At 37.0% G+C, this 20795-nt stretch overlaps 1 protein-coding gene across 8 annotated transcripts in view; it reads left to right on the top strand.

Moving 5' to 3' along the window:
* The window catches only part of kmt2ca (lysine (K)-specific methyltransferase 2Ca), a 207892-nt gene that overhangs the window by 138608 nt on the left and 48489 nt on the right, over positions 1–20795 (top strand). For all 8 annotated transcript variants that reach the window (XM_056450456.1, XM_056450455.1, XM_056450453.1 and 5 more), the window contains 9 exons: positions 1481–1585; positions 6750–6931; positions 11496–11660; positions 11839–11948; positions 13638–13715; positions 13851–14063; positions 18322–18444; positions 19987–20106; positions 20188–20315. In XM_056450456.1, coding sequence (XP_056306431.1) covers positions 1481–1585; positions 6750–6931; positions 11496–11660; positions 11839–11948; positions 13638–13715; positions 13851–14063; positions 18322–18444; positions 19987–20106; positions 20188–20315 — 1224 coding nt within the window. The remainder of the gene's footprint in view (positions 1–1480; positions 1586–6749; positions 6932–11495; positions 11661–11838; positions 11949–13637; positions 13716–13850; positions 14064–18321; positions 18445–19986; positions 20107–20187; positions 20316–20795) is intronic.

Below are 20795 nucleotides of genomic sequence, written 5' to 3'. Positions count from 1 at the left end.
GCCAAAAAGGAGACAAATGTAATTTGCTTTCCATTTATTACAAAAACAGCACTACAAGAAACTTTTGGTTTTAACAAATAGAACTTAGAAGCTGTAATTTTATAAAAAAAAAAATTAATTAAGAAATAATCAGCTAAATTAAATGAAGAAATAATCAGCTGAATAAAAATAAATTGTAAAATATTGTGTGAAAAATTCACTGTTAATACTATTGTTGCTGATAACGCTAAATGTAGAAGTCTAACATAATTTATACAACCTTTATTTTATATTTATTTTTAGTCTCATTTTCAATAAATGATTCAGTTATTCACTCAGTAAACTTCATGTTTCGTTGCTAGATGTGTCATTTTTAAACAGTTATTCAGTGACATTTTTTTGATGGCTGGTTGTCGCCAGCTATAGGTTAAATAATGTAATTGCTGCCAACAACCTTCATTTTTGGGCGTCAAGTTAAATGCATATGATGGAGATTTTTATCTTTACCATAAACCTCAGTGGATTTATCTACACTGTAAACTGTTATCCCAGTACTTCTCTGTTATTTGACTGTTTGTAACTTCATAACTAACTCAAAAGACTAAAGACTGAATTTCTTAGTATTAAGAAACATGTCAAATCACCATTATTTTGAATTTATGTTCAGTGGTTGTGAAGATCAAGGTCTGTTAATGATTAATCGTACAGCTTACATTGCAGGCTAAGCAAGTAGTGACAGATAACACCTTTAATAACCTAAGAAACCCACCACATCCCGAATAACCACCCGCAACTTCTTCCATCATCATCATATTTTACTGGAAAGCCTAAATGCTTTCATACATGTGATTTGAATGATGCAAGAGGATGTCTCTCTGCGATTTGCTTTAAATTTAGGATTAATCTACCAGTAAAAAATGTATTAATCCGCGGGTCAGGTGTGTTCTGAACCGTGGGTTGTGATCTGAACAAATCACTGATCAACCGTGATTCGTTACACCCCTAGAAATAATCCAGGATTACTCGGGAGATTCAATGTTCTGATGCAAGACTGGAAATTATTTCAAACTGTTGTTTATAAACATGTCAGCGAGTGAACATTGGGCCTAAAACTGTCCAACTCGGATTTGTTGGAATGAAATGAATCTGTAAATTAACACATTTTTGTCATCAACATAAAATAAAGATCACATTTGTAAAATTTTAGCATGCAAACTATGGTCTGTCATCAACGGCAATAAGATAAAGCACTGCTTACACTAGTCATTTTCAACACAAACAGCCTTCTGATAGTAAACATGAGGGAAAATTTGCATGAGGAGCTCATGATCGTGCTAGTGGAATGAGCAAAACTGAACGGAAAATTTGTAAATGTGACTACACCTTGAGGCATCTGAAGATCAGGGAATACATCTCCAGTCTTATCTCAGGCCTTTCTGAGTAGGATATGAGTATTAACGTACCGGGTGGGCGTCTGATCATACTGTACTTGTTTCTCCAGGATATGTGTGTTGTGTGTGGGAGCTTCGGTCGTGGTGCTGAGGGTCGACTGCTTTCCTGCTCCCAGTGCGGCCAGTGCTACCACCCCTTCTGCGTCAATATTAAGGTAAGTCTCCCCATCCGTCACAATTGACATAATGATGTGAATTATGAGCTACTTTTATCTGGAGCGAAGGTTAATGGTGCGTGAGATAACTGTGACAGGTCAGCGTTGAGAGGACCTGGATGAAAACAGCCCTGAGGGTAATGCGTAAAATGTTAAGAGGATTATGAAGCACCCTATAAAGTCTGCGCCTTACGTTGATAGACTAAAGCAGAGATCTTTATCATGTGAAAGACTGCGGTGACAGAAGAATACATCAGGGCGCTTTCAGTATCTCTCAGCGCTTTGAGATATGCCGTTTAAATCTTCCTGATCTTCATTTAATGTAAGAAGCCCTGTAGATTCCCAGTGCAGATTCTGAGATCTGTGGGGAGTTTTGCACACACTGATTCAGTGTGGGCCTGATTAAGAACAATTAAAGCAATAAACCTGCATTTAAAAGATTGTTGGTAGTGTAGGGTTACTTATTAAAGTACAAATGAAATCAAAACTTACCATATGATGTTAGCTCAAATTGCTTGTTCTGTGATGAACACTTTATCTGTGCAATAGTAAAAATATATGTAGTTTTCCCTTGTAATCTTTAATTGAAATCTGAATATCCACTTCCTGTTTGTTTTCAGTTAAATTGTCAGCTTACATCTGTTTGAGAAATTGGGTGTGGCTAACATACTTAACCACGCCCCTCCAGCTGTCAGTTTTGACAACAAACAGAAATGGTGAGGAGGAGGAGTCTGTTAGATTGTAATAACTCTTCTAAAACCCCAATCTGTCTGAAAGAAATGCCTACTACATCAAATTAGCTTGTAGTAGAAAAAACAAATCATGCCATTTTCTCACTTAATATTTTGTTTCTCTAGAAACTACGTCGCAATCATAGACTGTAAAAGATATGGACGCTGTAAAGATAAGACTAAAGCGCAAAGAAGCTACAAGTAGTTGTGGCCAACCGTCGCCATTTTGTTTGTGCATCCTCGCACTGACCGAGGGTGACCAAATAAGGGCAAGAAGCGGAGCGTGAGTGGAGCTACAGATACCTGCTAGCATTTTGCTTAGACTGGCTTTTCTTTGGGAGAAACGCTTAATACTTTATAACCTGCGATTCATTTGTGTTCTGTCCACATGTGCTTGGTTGTATACCATATCAATAAAGTGTTTAGTCTTTTAAAAACACTGTTGTAATACATTGAGGGACTAAGCATTGTTTTTTTTTTGACATTTTCTACAGGAGAAAAAAATGCGAATAACTCCCAAATACTTCAAATATAGTCTGTTTTAGTAAATGCAGAGCTATTGATGAAATCCAGGCATAACACTGTATGAAAACGTTTCAGATGACTGTTTTATAGCCTACAGCTAATCAATCTGTCAGATTCTGGAGTGCATTCAAGTTCTAATGAAAATTATAAATGATAAATTATTCATTCATTCATTCATTTTCTTTTTGGCTCAGTCCCTTTATTAATCCGGGGTCGCCACAGCGAAATGAACCGGCAACTTATCCAGCATATGTTTTACGCAGCGGATGCCCTTCCAGCCGCATTTAAATTTATACGCAAAACTGGAATATCGCATAAAAGACGTGCGAATAAAGCAGCATTTCCAACCAACAAGTCAAAGACAACAAAATCGTCAAATCCTGATGAACTGGCACCAAATATCTAAAGTAGAAACTGAATTTGCTGCAGTAGGAGAAGCACATACTGGAATTTGTTTGATAAAAGTGTTTCCATCACAGTTTATGCGCATCTTTTCTTATTGAATTAAAAGTTTGTCCTACTCAGTTATGCGCAAATGTTTTTTATGCACATTTTCAAAATGTATGCACATCTTGGAGTTTCCATCAACTTTTTTCATGAGCATATCCTAAATGTGCATAAAAATACGTGGATAGAAACGTAGCTTGTGATCAGTAGTAAAATTCCTCCATGTGCCAGAGGGCACTCTTGCACAGAAACTACAAATACTCTGCAAAGAAGAAACCCAGGTAATCAAACAGAGGATTTAACTCCGATTCAACATGACTAATAATCACACAACTATAGAAACGTCTCACAGAAGGTTTTATTTCAGACACTTCAACTAAAGTTCTGAAGTGAGTTTGGAGTAAAGTAATGTTGTTAAATTTGGTATTTTCACATATTTTCAGATGGAGCAGCAACACAAGGACACATCTTTAAGAAGTGGAAAAAACAGCTGAATAGTTATCTTCAATAACTCATAAATTAGTACTTGTTTTTATTCTATATTCCCTGATATTTCATTTCATATTACAGTGTCGAGGGGCTTTGTGTGTGTTAACAAATTTTTACCCTCTGAAATCTGCTTAAATACCACCTCAGGAAAAAAATATTGTATAAAACCTGTTAATCAACGTTCATCCTTGTTTTTGTTGCGGCATTTTAATATAGAATTTAGCTGATGGGAAATTCACAAATGTACATTTATAGATACTTTACAAAAGCCTTAAAGGGGTTCTCCCATTAGAATGTAAATCTTGGTAGCATCCATTAAATAAATGTTCTTAATACAAATACTTCATTTTAAATTCATTGTATAAAAAGACAAATGTCATAGCCAGGTGTCATGCAGATCTGAGAGACCTGTTTACATCTCATTCATTCCCCCTCCACTCTGTTCAAGCAGCTGATTATTAGCAATCACAGCTGTTAACGAGAATTGCCCTTATATATAATAACAAATAGGATATTTATTTAACAATTCTGTGTCTGTGTCTCTTTAGAACATTAAACACCTTCATTTTATGGATAATTTTTACAATGACTTTTACAACAGTGTTTTTAAGCCCAAAAGTTCAGGGGAAATTACTTTCAAAAGAAGCTCAGAAATCTCTCAGGGTTCATTAAAAATATCTTAATTCGTCTTTCATAGATGAATAAGGGTCTTATGAGTTTAGAATGTCACAAGGTTATTAAATGATGACAAAATTCTATTGTTATAATGCTATAATGAGGACCGGCAGTTTTCTGGACTTCTTTTCGGGTGCTCTTTTGGAGTTGTTCTGCTCCATTCACTGTGTATGAAAATAAGCAGAGTGAACAACTGGGTTTGTATTTCATGGGGTGAAAAAGTCATATGGTTTGAATCACGTGATGGAAAGAAAAACATTTTTATTTAAACTATTTTGTTAACAAAGGACCCTTTGTTCTTTAACCAAACTGCGTTATTATTGTTCATTTATTCGTTTGCTGGAAATTAGAACTGAATTTAGAAATAGTTTTGAAACAAATCTTTGCGCTTAACAAACGAAATTATGTAGGCTAGTGGATGTCTTCAATGGAGAGCGTACAACAGCGTTTCCTTGTCCACAAAAGACAGAAAGTGAAAGTAAAGAAAGAATGGAGGAGGCTCATTATCCTCTTGCTGAAGATGCTGTTAACAGTTTTCTTAACTGTTTTGAAGTGTTCCGTTTTTCCACTTACAAAGTCCACAATGTAAATAGCAAATGCGCCATGGAGCGACGCAACTGACTCTTAAAGGGAATGGGAGATGAGACTCTGACTGGTTTATTCTCAAAACACACCCATAACCCATTAAGAGACTAAGCTCAACCCTGTTAGACCATGCGCCTCGGCACAGAGCGTATTTTTTCATCCTTAAAATAGCAAAAGTGGATTTGGACGCCCTTAAATGCGCTTCAGACTTTGTGCCTAGATTGTTAAAATAGAGCCCTCAGTCTTTATGAGTCCAAATGTGGTATAGGCAATATATATACAGTATACAGAGTTGAAGTCTAAATTATTATTAACGAATTTTTATTTCTAATAGTAAAGTATTTCTAATAGTATTTCTAATAGTTAATTTAAGTTAATAGTTAATTTCTTTAGTCTTAAGTATGATCACTGTACATAATGTTTTTCTACTTATTTTGCAAGACATTAGTATTCAGCGTAGAAGTGAAATTTAACAGCTTGACTAGGTTATTATGTTAGCTAGGCAAGTTAGGTTAATTAGGGATATCATTGCACAATGGTGGTTGTGGTGATGTAGATACATACATACATACATACATACATACGTACATACATACATGCACACATACACACATACATACATACGCTTTCTTGGGGCTTTTCCACATCGTAGCTCTCCCAGATGTGGGAAAGACAATGAAGGTGGACTCATCAGAGAACAATACATGTTTCACATTGTGTACAGCCCTGCTGGCACTACTAAAACAGACATTTGGCATTGACACAAGTGACCAAAGGTTTGGCTATAGCAGCACGGCTATGTATATTGACCCTGTGGAGCTCCTGACAAACAGATTTGAAAGGTGCACATTTAATTCTGCAGTGAGTTGGGCAGCCATGATTTTATGTTTTTTGGATACAATCCAAGTTAGCCCCCGCACATCCCTTTCAAACAGCTTTCTCTTGCGTCAACAGTTACTCCTGTTGGATGTGGTTTTTCTTCTTGGTGGTATGCTGACATTACCCTGGATACCGTGGCACTTAGTACATCACAAAGACTTGCTGTTTTGTTCACAGATGCGCTAGAGAGAATCGCACCAGCAATTTGTCCTTTTTTGAACTCACTAATATGTCGCAAGTAATGTTGAAAAGGACAAAATTGTACTATTACTCTGCTAATTAAACCTTCACACTCTGCTCTTACTAGTGGAATGTGCAATCAATGAAGATTGGCCACCAGGCTGGTCAGACTTATCCATGAAACCTCCAACACTAAATGATTTAACACTAGTTTCAATTTCATTGTCCAACCCCTTTACATATGTATTATAGCAAATACTGTGATAATTTCCTCAACATCACCTTGGAAATATTTAAAAAACAATAAAAATTTGACAGGACAGTTAACACTTATGTAAGCGCTCCTTCATTAATATGGCTCAAGTAGTTCCTTTCAACCCCAGAAATGCTAGTGAACAGCAGACACCCTGAACATGCTTGGATGTGGTTAGATTGACTTATCACCACCCACATACATTGATCTGTAAACACCGGCAAATCCTTCTGACAAATACCTCTGACCCTTGAAACATCTGACGGCTCTGTTCTTTTTGTTTCTTAAATCCATCCAGATTATTGTCTGCTAAATATATAACCTTCCGTTGCCCTTTAGACTATTGTTTGACCTGTGATCTCTGAACTCAAGTGTGTGTGTGTGTGTGTGTCTGTTTTAGATCACAAAAGTTGTGCTGAGTAAAGGCTGGCGCTGTCTGGAGTGCACAGTGTGTGAAGCATGTGGGCAGGCCAGTGACCCCGGGCGATTGCTGCTCTGTGATGACTGTGACATTAGCTACCATACATACTGTCTGGATCCACCACTGCAGAATGTACCCAAAGGCAGCTGGAAATGCAAGTGGTATGTATAAACACACACACACACACACACGTACACCCACACACACACGTCTTCTCTAAAATTAGATTCATCTTTGGACTGCAGCCCAGTTTTGTAGCACATTTTTGTGAAAGAAAGACAGCCAGGTTGTGTTGAGATGTATTCATAAACATTATCAGCCAGAGAATGGGAGGAAAATTCACTTAATGTTTACTTCTGTAGCGCTTTTACAATGTAGATTGTGTCAAAGCAGCTCAACATAGAAGTTGTAGTAATTTGAAACTGTCAGTTCATTTTTCAGTTGAAGTTCAGTTTAGTTCAGTTCAGTGTGGTTGAATTTCACTGCTGAAAGTCCAAACAATGCGCAGCTCCACAAGCCCAAACCAAACAAGCCAGTGGCGAAGTACAAAACTTTACCAACTGACGAAAGTGAATGAAAAAATCTTGAAAGATCCAGGCTCAGTTGGGCACCACCATTTCACCACCATGGGACATAAATTGTGGAGAACTACAGGTCTGATTAGGTCACTGGCCCATGGGACTAATGCAGAGACTCGTCTGTCACTGTTGTCTTTCAGGAATCAGTCTAATGCTCTCCGCTCTTCCATGACCACACCAGTATCAGCTCAGGATATGGCCTGGGGTCCGTTCTTTGTACATGGATTACCCAATTAGCTGGATTTGGTTATTCACGATTTGACACAATCCAGGATTGTTTCGTTCTTCAAAACTGATCTGAGAGTTGTCATCGCAACAGATCTGGTAGCTCAAACCTGCTCAGGAGCAGGTTTATTTCATGTAAACAGGATTAGATCGGGTCATTTCAAGTAAAGGTAGTACTGAAAGTATGTTCCAATGCTGATATTTTCTTACAGTAGTATCATATAGATTATATACACTTGGTAAAATAATAATAATTAAAAAAAAGAGTTTAAATATACACATTTATAATTTATAATAATTTATATTATTTAATATTAAATAATTAATAATGTTTATGTTTATATACATACACGTTTAAAAATGTATATAAATTAAACTTATGCAATCTGCACACTGTGAAATAAAAGTACAAAAACGGGGTGGTTCTCCCCAAGGGGTTAAAGAAAACATTTGTTAATATAGATTTTTTATATGCAAACACATACTATTTTAAGGTACTGATCCAGCTTTAGTACAGTTTCTGTATGATCATCCACAACATTCAACTGTTTTTTGTTTGTTTGTTTGTTTTTTATAAAGGAAAAAATTATTTATGAAGTCATGCACGTGTTTTGACAGCTAATATGCCGGTGATTTGATGCTTTGCAAAAGTTGCAGACACCTTTACTGAAATCAAAATGCTTTTTTGATTCAAAATTTATTTAAATTCCTTACACCGATTAAGAAATTAAAATAGGCCTAGGCTTATATAGTAAAGAAAATCCGATCTAAAATGTAAAACTAAATAAGTTGCTAAATACTCTTGCGACATGAAAGTGTAAAACCTGAAGCCCACAACAGGTGTAAAGGTGTAAATCGTATTTTAAAAAACGATTACTACGGATTTTATGGATAATTGAATATTAATCAGATGATGTCATTACGCTGATGTGCGGTCAGCCAATCATTGCATTGCTGATCATGATTTTGAGGATCGATAGATCGGTCCTTCATAACACACGCAGAGATCTCAGATCAGTATATCCAGACATTTTAATCTGATTCGCAAATTGTTTAAAGAACCAAATTAGCCAAAGATCAGTTATTAGGATTAAAAGATCCAGGATCTGCCAAATCATTTTAGATCATTTAAGCGAGGTATGAAGAACAGACCCCTGGTCCAGGATTATAGATACCTTGGCATCATTTTTTCAAAGGTTGGATCGCATCAATGGTGCTGCACAATCTCTAGAGGCCTCAGGATAAGTATCCCCAGGTGGAAATAGAGAATAAAGAAAATACTTAGTTCTTTCTAATCTAGTTTTGAACTGAGAGAGTGTGTCTGAGCCTCAGACATTATAGGGAAGGCTATTCCAGAATTTAGGAGCCATAATTGAGAATGCTAGACCTCCTTTAGTAGACTTAGCTTTGCTGGGTGTACTACCAGAAGCCCTGAGTTTTGAGATCTTAAAGAGCGGGTTGGATTGTAGCGAGACAGAAGCTCGATTAACAACTGGAGCTAGATTATTTAAAGCTTTATAGGTAAGAAGTGATATTTTATAATCAATACGGAACTTAACAGGCAGCCAATTTAAGGAGGTTAAAATTGGGGAGATACAGTATGCTCATATTTTGTAGACCTGGTAGGAACTCTGGCTGCTGCATTTTGCACTAACTGATTTCTGTTAATAGAGAATGCTGGGCAACCAGTTAACAGAGCATTACAGTAATCCAGCCTAGAAGTCATAAAAGTATGAACTTACTTTTTCTAGCGATATTACTCAGATGATAAATCCATTAGTCAGAGGAATTAACATAATTATTTTGCATTTGTGAATGTGACATGCTATATGCTAGATAGAGAGAAATCTCTGAATGGGACGACAATATTTCAAAATGCGAATTTTAAAAATAATAAAAATTTGAGTATTTTCTGTTCCGCACTGCAAGCTCCCACAAAATATTTATATATATATATATATATATATATATATATATATATATATATATATATATATTTTGTACTGCCTGCAGCATTCATGTTTTATCCCACTCCTGTCCACATTCGGCCGCAGGTAAAAGCACATATGCATTATTTTCCACTGTGTCCTGCTTCTGCTTGCAGAATGTGTGAAAAGGGCTTTTTCTTAATAATCATCTCTAAAAAGCTGTCGTTCATTTTAAATCTCATTCTCACAAAGTTTCATTACAACCAGAGAAGCTGACAGCACAATGGATTTACACTTTCATCTCTATACTTTGTTGTACAATGATGAATTGCAAACTCAAAAACTCAACGGATGAATGGGCTCTAATTAACTTGTCCAGAGCACAAACGCAGGTACTCTTAATCGCTAGTATGCAATTTTTTTTTTATGAGAGAAAATTGATCCTAGATCAGTGATTAAAAGCAGCAACAGTACAGCTCACACATGCATGAATACCAATTTATATATTTTTTTGGTTTTTGTTTTGTTTTAGATATTTTCAGTTTACTAGTCAGGAGTGATACCGTACCGCACTGTCATGTGAGGTAGTCCTGCCTGAGTGCTGGTCTCTGCATGATTTTTTCAGTGTGAATTATTGTAGTTTACTTATTTGCTAATTTTGTAAGTATATTCATTTTTATTTACTTTTTGTTATTTCATATTTAAGAGCTGCTGTGGTGAGAAGCATTTTGCAATGATAGTTTAAATTTGAAACTGTTCATATAAAACTATCATATGGCTTCAAGGCGTTTCAAGCCAATGCCTCAGTTGCACCTTCCAGTACCTTTCTCACAGCATTTTCTGATAAACCACTCTAAACCCAGCACTTTTGAAAAACTACAGACTAAGGCTGTGCGATGTGGAGAAAAAAATATTTTATTTGCATCATTATTCCACCACACGTTTTGTGTGTTTTTATAAAGATGGGTGGTATATGAGTTTTATTTGAGCAATAGCAGAACTAAAGTGTGCTCATTCAGTGGTTAGCAAGCTTGTGACTCGTCCTAATTAAATAATTAAAAATCAAGACATGATTATATTTTATTTTGGTAAATTAAATGTAATCTAGAGGCCTTTGCCTTTCATATAAATGATCAACTAGAAGTCAAGTTATTTGTTGTTCTTATAACTTGGATAGGTGACAAGACTTTTATCAGTTACAGTGTGTAGGTGGTTTGTAATAAGCCCAGGGTGTGTGCAAATGTGCATAAACTTCACTGCTCAGTTGTTGAAGCCTTGAAACTCTTTGCTTGTCTTGCTGTATCTTTCCCCTGCTTTTGACCACCAATTGAACAGGTCAAACCTAATGACAGTGCATGTCAGGAGCTGCACTTTTTCATGTAGCCGAGTCTTACCTCTCAAGTCGATGCCTCTGGGTGTCTTGGAGAGCTAAAGTGTCTAAGCTGTAACATCAAGCTACTGCTGTACCTCAAGGCTCCGTTCTTGGACCATTTATATTCTCTGTCATCTTTATGGCATTTCTCTAACCCAGACCATTTCTTTACAGGTGCCATATTCATGATTGACATTCTCTTTCAGTTCTCTCTTCTTCTATTTAAACATTTGTATCCTTTTGTTAGCCTCATATGTTTCTTTGCATCTGTCTCTTCACACATCTAGCGCTCACTTGATCTTTAGCAGCTGTTTTCAAACAAGATCGAAAGGGATTTCCTACATATTTGCTGTAATGTCACATGTAATCCCCGTTCAAACAGAACTGGTTTTGCATTACATTGTGACGTGTTCAGTCAGAGCTCGACTTGGATCGTAGCCATTTAAATATTTATTTTTAGGGCGGCTCAGTTGATGCTTGAGGTGTGTCCATTCACAAAATGGCCACAAAATGAGTGTGAAACGATTGATTCAGACCTTTACATTTAAAAGTGTGTATTTTTGCGGTGACATACACCCTCATAGAAGATATATCAGTGTGTAACTGTGTTGTTCTCCAACAGGTGTGTATTGTGTACTCAATGTGGAGCCACGTCGCCCGGCTTGCGCTGTGAGTGGCAGAATAACTACACACAATGCGGCCCGTGTGCGAGTCTCACAGTGTGTCCCGTGTGCACGCGCAGCTACAGAGAGGAAGAGCTAATTCTACAGTGCCGGCAGTGTGACAGGTGGGCGGCTCTTCATCATGCCAAATGCTGTAACGGCAGGATAAAAGAGTATTATGAGCTGTAGATTAGTGCATAAATAAATGCAGGTGTTGATTCATGGCATTGAGCCTGTGATGTACTGTACTTAATGACTGACTGCTTGTGAATGTGGCCTTATGCTGATATTTTGGCTGTGCAGATGGGTTCATGGCTCATGTCAGGGACTGAACTCTGATGAAGATGTGGAGAACGCAGCCGATGTGGGCTTTGACTGCACTCTGTGTAGAATGCACACCGTGCCCACACCTGGTAAGATTTACACTATTAATGATTTTTTTAATAGAATTCCCATAAATAATTGTTAAAAATGTCTTAAAGGGTCACGAAACACCAAAACAGCTCTTTTGAGATGTTGACAGTCATATATGTGGCCCACTTTGCTAAAAACATGCTTAGGACACATATATTTCATATAGGTTTTTTTTGCGTTATTTCGAGCAAATTCGTTCTTCTGGGTTTATGCATGCTTATGACATCTGTTATTAAGTATCATTTACTGAGTTATGTCATTTTAAATGCTGTGATGTCATTAAAACCTGACATAAACAAATACATCACAATCTGTCTTTATCTTTTGTCATGACAGTTATACATTACCAAAATAACATAACTTGTCATAAATCTATCATAAATATGATTGTCATGAGGCCATTATAATCGCGTCATGAATATTTTACGGATAACTTATTTTATCAGTGGAACAAACTGTGTTTGTCATTAAAATGCCTCAATAAAATTGACATTACTTATTTGTAAGAGTGTCCTTAATATTTAATGACATTTTAATGACAGATTCAGCCATTATAGTTGAGGTCAAAAAATATTAATAACACTGTTATAACATTACAGTATAATGGCTTCACGACAATCCTGTTCATGACAGATTTATATTTGGTAATGTCAAAAACAGGTTGTGGTGGATTTTTGTCAAATTGGCATAACAAACAATATCATACTTGCATTTAAAATGACATAACTGAGCAAATGACACTTAATGATAGTTGTTATAAGCATGCATAATATCTCATTCACATTAGAAAGGTTTCATTACTGTCTCATAAACACCCCTTCAAATAAAGTGAAAATTGGTATCTGTTTCTTTTTTACTTTTAACCACTAACAAATCTTTGGTGACCTCCCCCCGAGGTGGGAACCACTGTTACAAACTAGTCTTATAAACGCATGCTCTATGCATGTTTAGTATTGAGATACTTGTTTTATAACAACTTGCACTTAGCAGTGTATTTATCAATCTTTAAAATGTTTGGCTATTGTATATTATATAAATGGTGCCTTTATTACAGTTAAATTGAACATTTTACTACTGGATAATGTTATATGGCATGTACTATATGGTTAGGGTTAGAGTTAAGTTATGGTGTGTCATTTTGCCATATTTACTAGTATCACTGTAATAAATGTGTGTAAAAGGTAGCATGCGGCAACTGAGTTCTGACATTTCCAGTTATCACATTAAATTGGCATGTGTGGCGTGTTTGCAGATTGATTTCATGGCTTGTTTTATTTGTTCAAACTACAGATAGTAGGCAGATTGGGTATTTTGATATCCATAAAACTTTCCTGCACATCTGAACAAAAATGCTCTAATTGTAACCTCAGGTGAATACGCTTCAGGAAATCTCTCTTGTCGATTTCCGTATGATGTGCATGTTAATGCTTGATTTTTCTATAACAGATGGCCACTAGAGTGTTTTGGTCAATGAAACTTTGTTCCAGCAAAATGTGGTTCATTAAAAAAAGCAGATGGCCTGAATTTTAAATCAAGCTGCAACCTGTTCGTGTGATTGAAGCAGCAGTTAATGTAATCTGCCTTTAATGGCTCCAGACTGTCCCCTTATCAATAAATAACTAAACAAATGATGGTGAATACTTAGCGTTAACCCTTAAATAAGTCAAGCATCCAACATCTCGTTACAGGTGCCGCAGTGCCAAAGCTCGTGGAGATCAGCGAGCCTCCTTCAGTGGCGCAGATTCTAACAAAAGTCAAGGAAAATGGTAGGTGTTTTGCTCATCGCTCTCTGCTGCAACAGATGTTCTGTGTAACAGTTGTTGCTTAAATAGCTGAAGTGTGAGAGGAGCTGTTTCAGTGCACTCAAGCAGTCATTATTGCTGTGTTCTTTCCTGCGCTAGAATTCCAGCGGACGTACACTCAGGATGGCGTGTGTCTAACTGAGTCGGGATTGTCTCAGCTCCAGAGTTTATCTGTCCAGACCACCCGCCGCAAGCGACCCAAACCCAAACTTAAGCTGAAGATCATCAATCAGAACAGTGTGGCAGTGCTGCAGACGCCTCCTGACGCCCAGTCTGAGCTCTTTAGAGATGGAGACCTGGATGACAGTAGAGGTACAGAATGTGTTTATGCTTGATGCCGTTTCTATTATTATATATATACATTTTTCTACTCAAAACTTTTGCTGCACTTGTCAGATGGGTCAGTATGCACAAACTTAAAAGGGTTGTTCTTACATAATCGAAATCAAAGCTTTCATTCTTAACAAAATTGACATTTAATGCAGCAGAAACTAAAATATCTAGTTAAAAATGTGACTAATGGCCCATTTCCATTAATCGCCAGTGGCATGGGATGATATGGGATGGTTCCGTATGCTTTTATGTTTCCACTGTCAAAGGGTACCAAAAAGCGAACCGTACTGTACCACTTTTTGGCACAACAAAAAAGTATCAAAATGCAGCTGAATGCTATTCGTTTACAGAGAAACATCACTAGCGCGTGCACAAACTTGGAGAATGAAAACAAAGGAGGCGCCATTTGTAAATACACCGCCGAGACATTACATTGTAATAATATATACATTTAATCAGGGCTTGACATTAACTTTTTTTGATCACCAGCCAATGTGGCTAGTAGTTTTCCAACATCACTAGCCATCGCCATTTTCACTAGCCATAATTTTGTTGTTGGTAAAATATGTTTTATAAATGCATATATTTGACTCTGCTATGCTAAAATTACTTGATTTAGAAGTTATGTCCACATAACTCCTTATTCATTTCACTTGTATGATATGTATGACCTTCCTCTATGAGCATGAGCAGATGGTTGTGGTTTCATAGTGTTGCATTTCAATTAGTTTTTATTTCACTTGACTTTTCAGGGCTCAGCACTAAGGATTTACCATTTTTTTCTCTAGCCACATCAAAAACAAATGAATATTTCTTAGCCAAGAAATTTAAATAGTGTGTCAAAACAAGCTAAGTATTGCTGTATACATGCACTTTTTATTCAACACAACTTTTCTGAAAAATATTTGACATTTAAAAAAGAACTATTGTCATGTAACTAAAACTATGTTCAGTTAACTATATATAAATAAACGGGGAGTTAATCTCCTATTAAAGCATTGTTATTGTAAAGGAAGATAATTAAACCACATTAACAATAATAACTATAAGCAAAAGAAAGCAGACGAAAAACATACTGTGTGCAGTAATGAAAGGATCATCACATGCACAGTTAATGTTAGGCCCATTTATCATCTGTTTAAAGTGGTTAAATGGTTAAAGTGTAAGCAGCTACCGTTGCTGCTTACAAAAAGACATTCAAAAAAATCTTGAGCTCTTGAATGCAGCAGGACTGTGGATGTGTGAGCATCGCTTTTTGTCCTGTCTAGTTCAAAGACAACCAATCGCACCAGTTACATTTCCAGGCTTGGAGGCTACATGCAAAGAAATGTGAGCGCAAACTCTTTTAAACACTCGCGCGCACAGGTGATTCGATTGGTAACTGGTGTGACACACTGAAGCCCTTGTGAGTGAATGAAGATATTGCACGTGATCATCCTCTCTTTCAGTATTCAGCGGTTTCTTTTGCTCGTGAACACAGTCATTTTTGTCATGTCTCACATTGGTCCGTCATTGAGCAATCCTTATTGTTAAATTCTGCTTTTTAAGAAAAGTACCATGTCAAAATTATCTTCAACCAGCCAAAGTGGCTATAGTGGGAGTGACTGTCTAACCCGCCACAGCTGAAATCTACCCGCATTTGGCAGGTGTTAATGTCAGGCCCTGGTTACCACCAACAGTAATATTTGATTGATTTCATTTTATATTTTTTTATTTAATTATAGATTTGCCTTTAGATTGAGTTGTAGTTAAAAGTAATAACTCTGAATCCAATAATTAGGGCTGCACGATATTGAAGAAAATGTAACATTAGAATATTTTGTTAGTCTGCGATGTATATCTATTTGGATGAATATCTATTTGGAAAGAATTTATCATTGTTGGGATTGGGATAATTCTGTTGGTGTGAGATTCTGCATAAAATCAAATCAAATAAAGAAAACAACAATCAAATTAAACAGTGTTTTATTTATTTTATTTTTTTTCGAGCCTAACAGTATTCAAGTACAATACTTGAATATTCTGGCCCAACTGGCCCAGCTGTGGCTTGAACCAGCAACCATCTTGATGTGAGGTGACAGAGCTACCCACTGCCAGTAATTGAATAATAAAAATAAAAACAATTAAATACAATTAATTGTTAATAACGTTACTAACAGTACAATTTCTTATGCCCGAATGCTTTTAAAATCCTCATACAATCACAGGCCTCAAACTCGTATGCAAATGATGAATTATAAAACAAACTCAAGATTGCATATCCTGTGATGTAACTATTGCGAATGATCACATTGCTGTTTTGATGCTGAAACGATATATTGTACAACTCTACCAATTGTCATTTTAAAAGTTCCCCCTCAATTTTGTGTGTCGCCTAACTCTGGCCATGGTTGTAAATTAGTGCTGACAGCCATCACAGCTGAGCATAACAGAGAAAGACAGACAAATCTAGGAAGTAGGGTGGAATAAAGATGAAATATTTGTTGAAAATGCGTAAAAACAGAGTGGAGTGATTGGAAAGAGAGCGAAATCGACAGGAAGGTGAGCCATGAAATGAATTTGACTTGGAGAGAGAAGAGAGCCTTTGAAAACAGCAGTCAGCAAATTATACCTGGCTTGGCATTTCAGTGATCAGAGGCTAGATGGCTCTAACTGAATTAATAGTCGACCCTTCCATCAGAGTACCAGTCTGAGAGAGCAGGCGGGGGGTAATGAGGAGGAATGGGGCCACTGGTTTAACCCCCTCACTGCCAAACACAGTCTGTTAAGTGGCGCTTTACTACTTTAACGCTCTTGATAACTCCAGCTCTTGGATTGAATGTTGAAGACTTCAGCACTTGATTAGTATGCAAGAACACGAAGGGCTCTATTTTAGCGATCTAGGCGCAGTCTGAAGCGCATGGCGCAATAGCATTAATGGCATGTCCGAATGCATTTTTGCTATTTTAAGGACTGAAAAATATGGTTTGCGCCCTGGCGCATGGTCTAACAGGGTTATGCTTATTATCTTAATGAGTTATGGGTGTGTTTTGAGCATAACGTATATTAAACCAATCAGAGTCTCATCTCCCATTCCCTTTAAGAGTCAGTTGCGTCACGCCATGGCGCATTTGCTATTTACATGGTGACTTTGTAAATGGAAAAATTGAATGCTTCACTACCGAGAAAACAGTTAAACATGGCATCTGCAGCGAGGATAAAGAACAAGCCTCCTCCATTGGGCCTCCTTACTTTCATTGATAAGGAAACTGCCCACTGCCAAGACATCCATCAGCCCGTATATTTAATTTTGTTTGTTAAGCGCAGATATTTGTTTCAAAACTATTTCTAAATTCAGTTCTAATTTCCAACAAATGAATAAATGAACAATAATAACAAAGTGTGGTCAAAAAACTGAGCTATATCCAAACACACGTTCTATTCTTATGCGCATATGATGATGCATACATCTCCAAAACCCGACAGGAGGACGAATCTAAACTTGTTTTTATTAAAACAAATATAAATATGCATATAATAAATAATACTGCTAATAATAATAACATTATACAAAAGCAAATTGTCATGAATAAACTAGAAAAAAGCCCCCCGAGGTGAAGAAGGCATGGAGGCAGTGGTTTTTATATTTATGTAGAAAATAATAATTTTTGTAATATTTTAATCCTTTAATTATTTTTCATCTGTAAAGATATTTGTGTATTGCTGTACATACTGTGTGTATTAAGCAATGTGTAAGCTTTTAAGGCTCACAACTAACGCACTCTGCGCTGGACTGTAGACCTGCTTTTAGCTGGTCAATGCATGGCAGGGAAAAAAAATGGAATTGAATGCAGTGCTTCTTGTCCAGTCTGAAACCCACTTCATATCATAGTGGCAAGACAGTTCACTTAGGCTGGCTGACTGAAAAATTAAAAGTGTGTGTATATGTGCTATTAAAATATGGCCATTTTTTTTTTTGATGCTTTGAACTGTATTTGAGAAATGTGCCTCAATCACCTCCTGTTGGTGTACCAAATATTCAGGCTTCTTTTGTTTGTGCGATATTTTCAGATTGCATTGAATGCAAATGAGTGTGCGTTTTATTGCTTGTGGTTATCAATGTCAACTGCTGAACCACACTGTGCAGTGAGTCATGCAAGCTGTTGTTGTTGTTAGTTTAATTATTATTATTATAGTGTGGTTTGGGGAATATTCTGTCAGCATCTACATTACTCTGTGATGTTTGGCCGCATTGCAGAGGTTGACCCAATGGACTGCGATGGGAAATCTGACTCCAGCCCGGAGCGTGAGCACTGTGATGACCACCTGAAAGGGGTCGACGACAGCAACAAGAAGAGGAAGAGGAAGCCATACAGGCCGGGTAAGCAAGAGAGAGAGAGAGAGAGAGAGAGAGAGAAAGGTGCACTTATCGGAAAGGACAGCTCCACTGGACTGTGAAATAGTGCGGCTGCAAATTCTAGACCTTAAATAGCATCCCACAGTGCTTTGCTCTTTAAAGCTCCTAGCCGGGGAGAACTCCGGAAAGAACGTTCTCTCTGAGCTTTTCTCTGACTAAAGAAGTAATCTCTTTAAAGTAATGTCCTTTTTAAGCACTGCCTACCATTTCTTTTTTTAAAGGACGTATACTGTATAGACACAAAAGCATATATGCAGTCTTTTAGTCGTTGTGCCACCCCACATGCATCTGAGCTCTGTGTTAAACTTAATGACTTCACACCAATTTATAATAGGCCTTTTGTTAGTTTACACTATTTACACTGCATAAAAACAACCCAATTTAACTACTGTATATGGCCCGTTTACACCTTGTATAGATGTGTTAATGATGCATCCTCATATCAAGGTGTTGCAGTATTAAATTATGACAATGCAAATCACTGATGTAAACAATATTATTTATGAGAGTTTTTTATTGTTTTGCTGTATTCTTACAGTATAATTAGGTGTTAATTGTAATTGTATAATTAGCAGAATAAATAACAATGATTCTGTATTCATGCATTTGCCCTCTTATCATTTCAAACTCGTGAAATCTTCACATACAAACACAAACTGTATATTTTTATAGTGTTACCCCCATTGGTAGCACTTTAAGGCTCAATTAGTTAAAATGGTGGTCCACAACGATATCTTATTTTAAACTTTAGTCGATGTATAATGTAGATGTGTGAACATAAACAACATCTCTGACTGTAAGGCGCTCAAAGATCAATGCAAAGGGAGACATTGGCTTTTACAGAGTTAGCTTAGCAAAGCCTACAGCCTACAATCGAATCAGATTTAGTTTAAAATGTACATACTATCACCTGACAGATGGAGGACAGTGCAGACTTTGGTGAGCAAATCAAGGCAATACATAGTTTGCTATATTTATCTTTGGCTCATGGTTCTTTATGATATTTGTTTTTTGGCCCTTCATATGAAAAAGTTTGGGCACCCCTGCACTGAAGCAAATTATTCATACGTTGCACCACAGATTGAGTTTAAAATTGTTGTTGTATCCACATCTACAGCAGGGCCATATCTAACCAGTTGTGATTAGATCACTGAAAACATATTAATAGCAGATAAAAACAGGGGCTCTAAGCCCTTTCCGTTTCTGTGCAATGGATTGTGTTAGGAATGGGGTTGTTGGGTCAGCTACAGAGTGTGGGGTATAACCTAGAAATAGACTTACCTGAAATGGTTTTCCAGGAGCATAGCTAAGATGAATCACCCCTCTCCCAGCCCAAAGCTCATGCGTCATCCTGAATTATGGAGATAAATGTCAAGATGTCACTGTCAGGGTCCCACATTATTAATTCCTGATTGCATCCATTACCAAGTTAAAGGGTCCAGCTGCATTTTTTTTTCTGGCACTGTTTTGTTTCAATGACTTACACTTTGATTCTTCCCTCTTTAGGTATCGGTGGGTTTATGGTGCGTCAGAGAAGCAAAGCAGGACAAGGAAAAGGCAAGCGGTCTCTCAGCCGGAAAGACTCCACAAGCTCGCTTACAGAGAACCTCATGGGAAGGGGCGATGGTACGATCATCTCAGGTTCTGGTGCATTTTTTATTGTGGTGAATGCTGTTAGTTGTTGCATCAAGTAAATCTTTTCATCAGGTTGGAATGAACCAGACACTCCTGTGGACGGAGCTCCTCCTATCGTCAGTGAGCCTCTGGAGAAAGTCAAGAAAAGATATAGGAAGAAAAAAACCAAACTCGAGGAGGCTTTCCCTTCATATCTGCAGGTCAGTGTTTTTTAGACCATAGACTTTAGGCCAATCATTCTGGTAGTTTAGCTGACAAAAATCTGCAACACAGAATAAATCATCAATAATAAATAATAAATAATAGATTATAAATAAATAATAGATTAAATCAGGAGTTTTCAACTTTTTAGAACACACGCTGCCCCATGTTTGTCCAATTTTATTTGCCCCCTCCATTTAGTGCCATTGTTTAAGTAAACACCGTAATCAAACAATTATCATCATGATAATTTACTCGAATGCATGCTTTAGGTTCTCGCCTCCAACCGGGGGTAACCAAATAAGGGCAAAGAGGCGGATTGTGAGCGGAGCTACAGACGCCTGCTAGCATTTTGCTTTGACTGGCTTTTCTTTGGGAGAAACGCTTAATACTTCACTACCTGCGACTTGTTTGTGTTCTGACCACATGTGCTTGGCTGTACACTATATCAATAAAGTGTTTAGTCTTTTAAAAGCACT

Source organism: Danio aesculapii, chromosome 24 (assembly GCF_903798145.1).
Source record: "Danio aesculapii chromosome 24, fDanAes4.1, whole genome shotgun sequence".
NCBI lineage: Eukaryota > Metazoa > Chordata > Actinopteri > Cypriniformes > Danionidae > Danio > Danio aesculapii.
The sequence above is the reverse complement of the archived record's forward strand: the minus strand, read 5'-3'. Positions and strand labels throughout refer to the sequence as shown.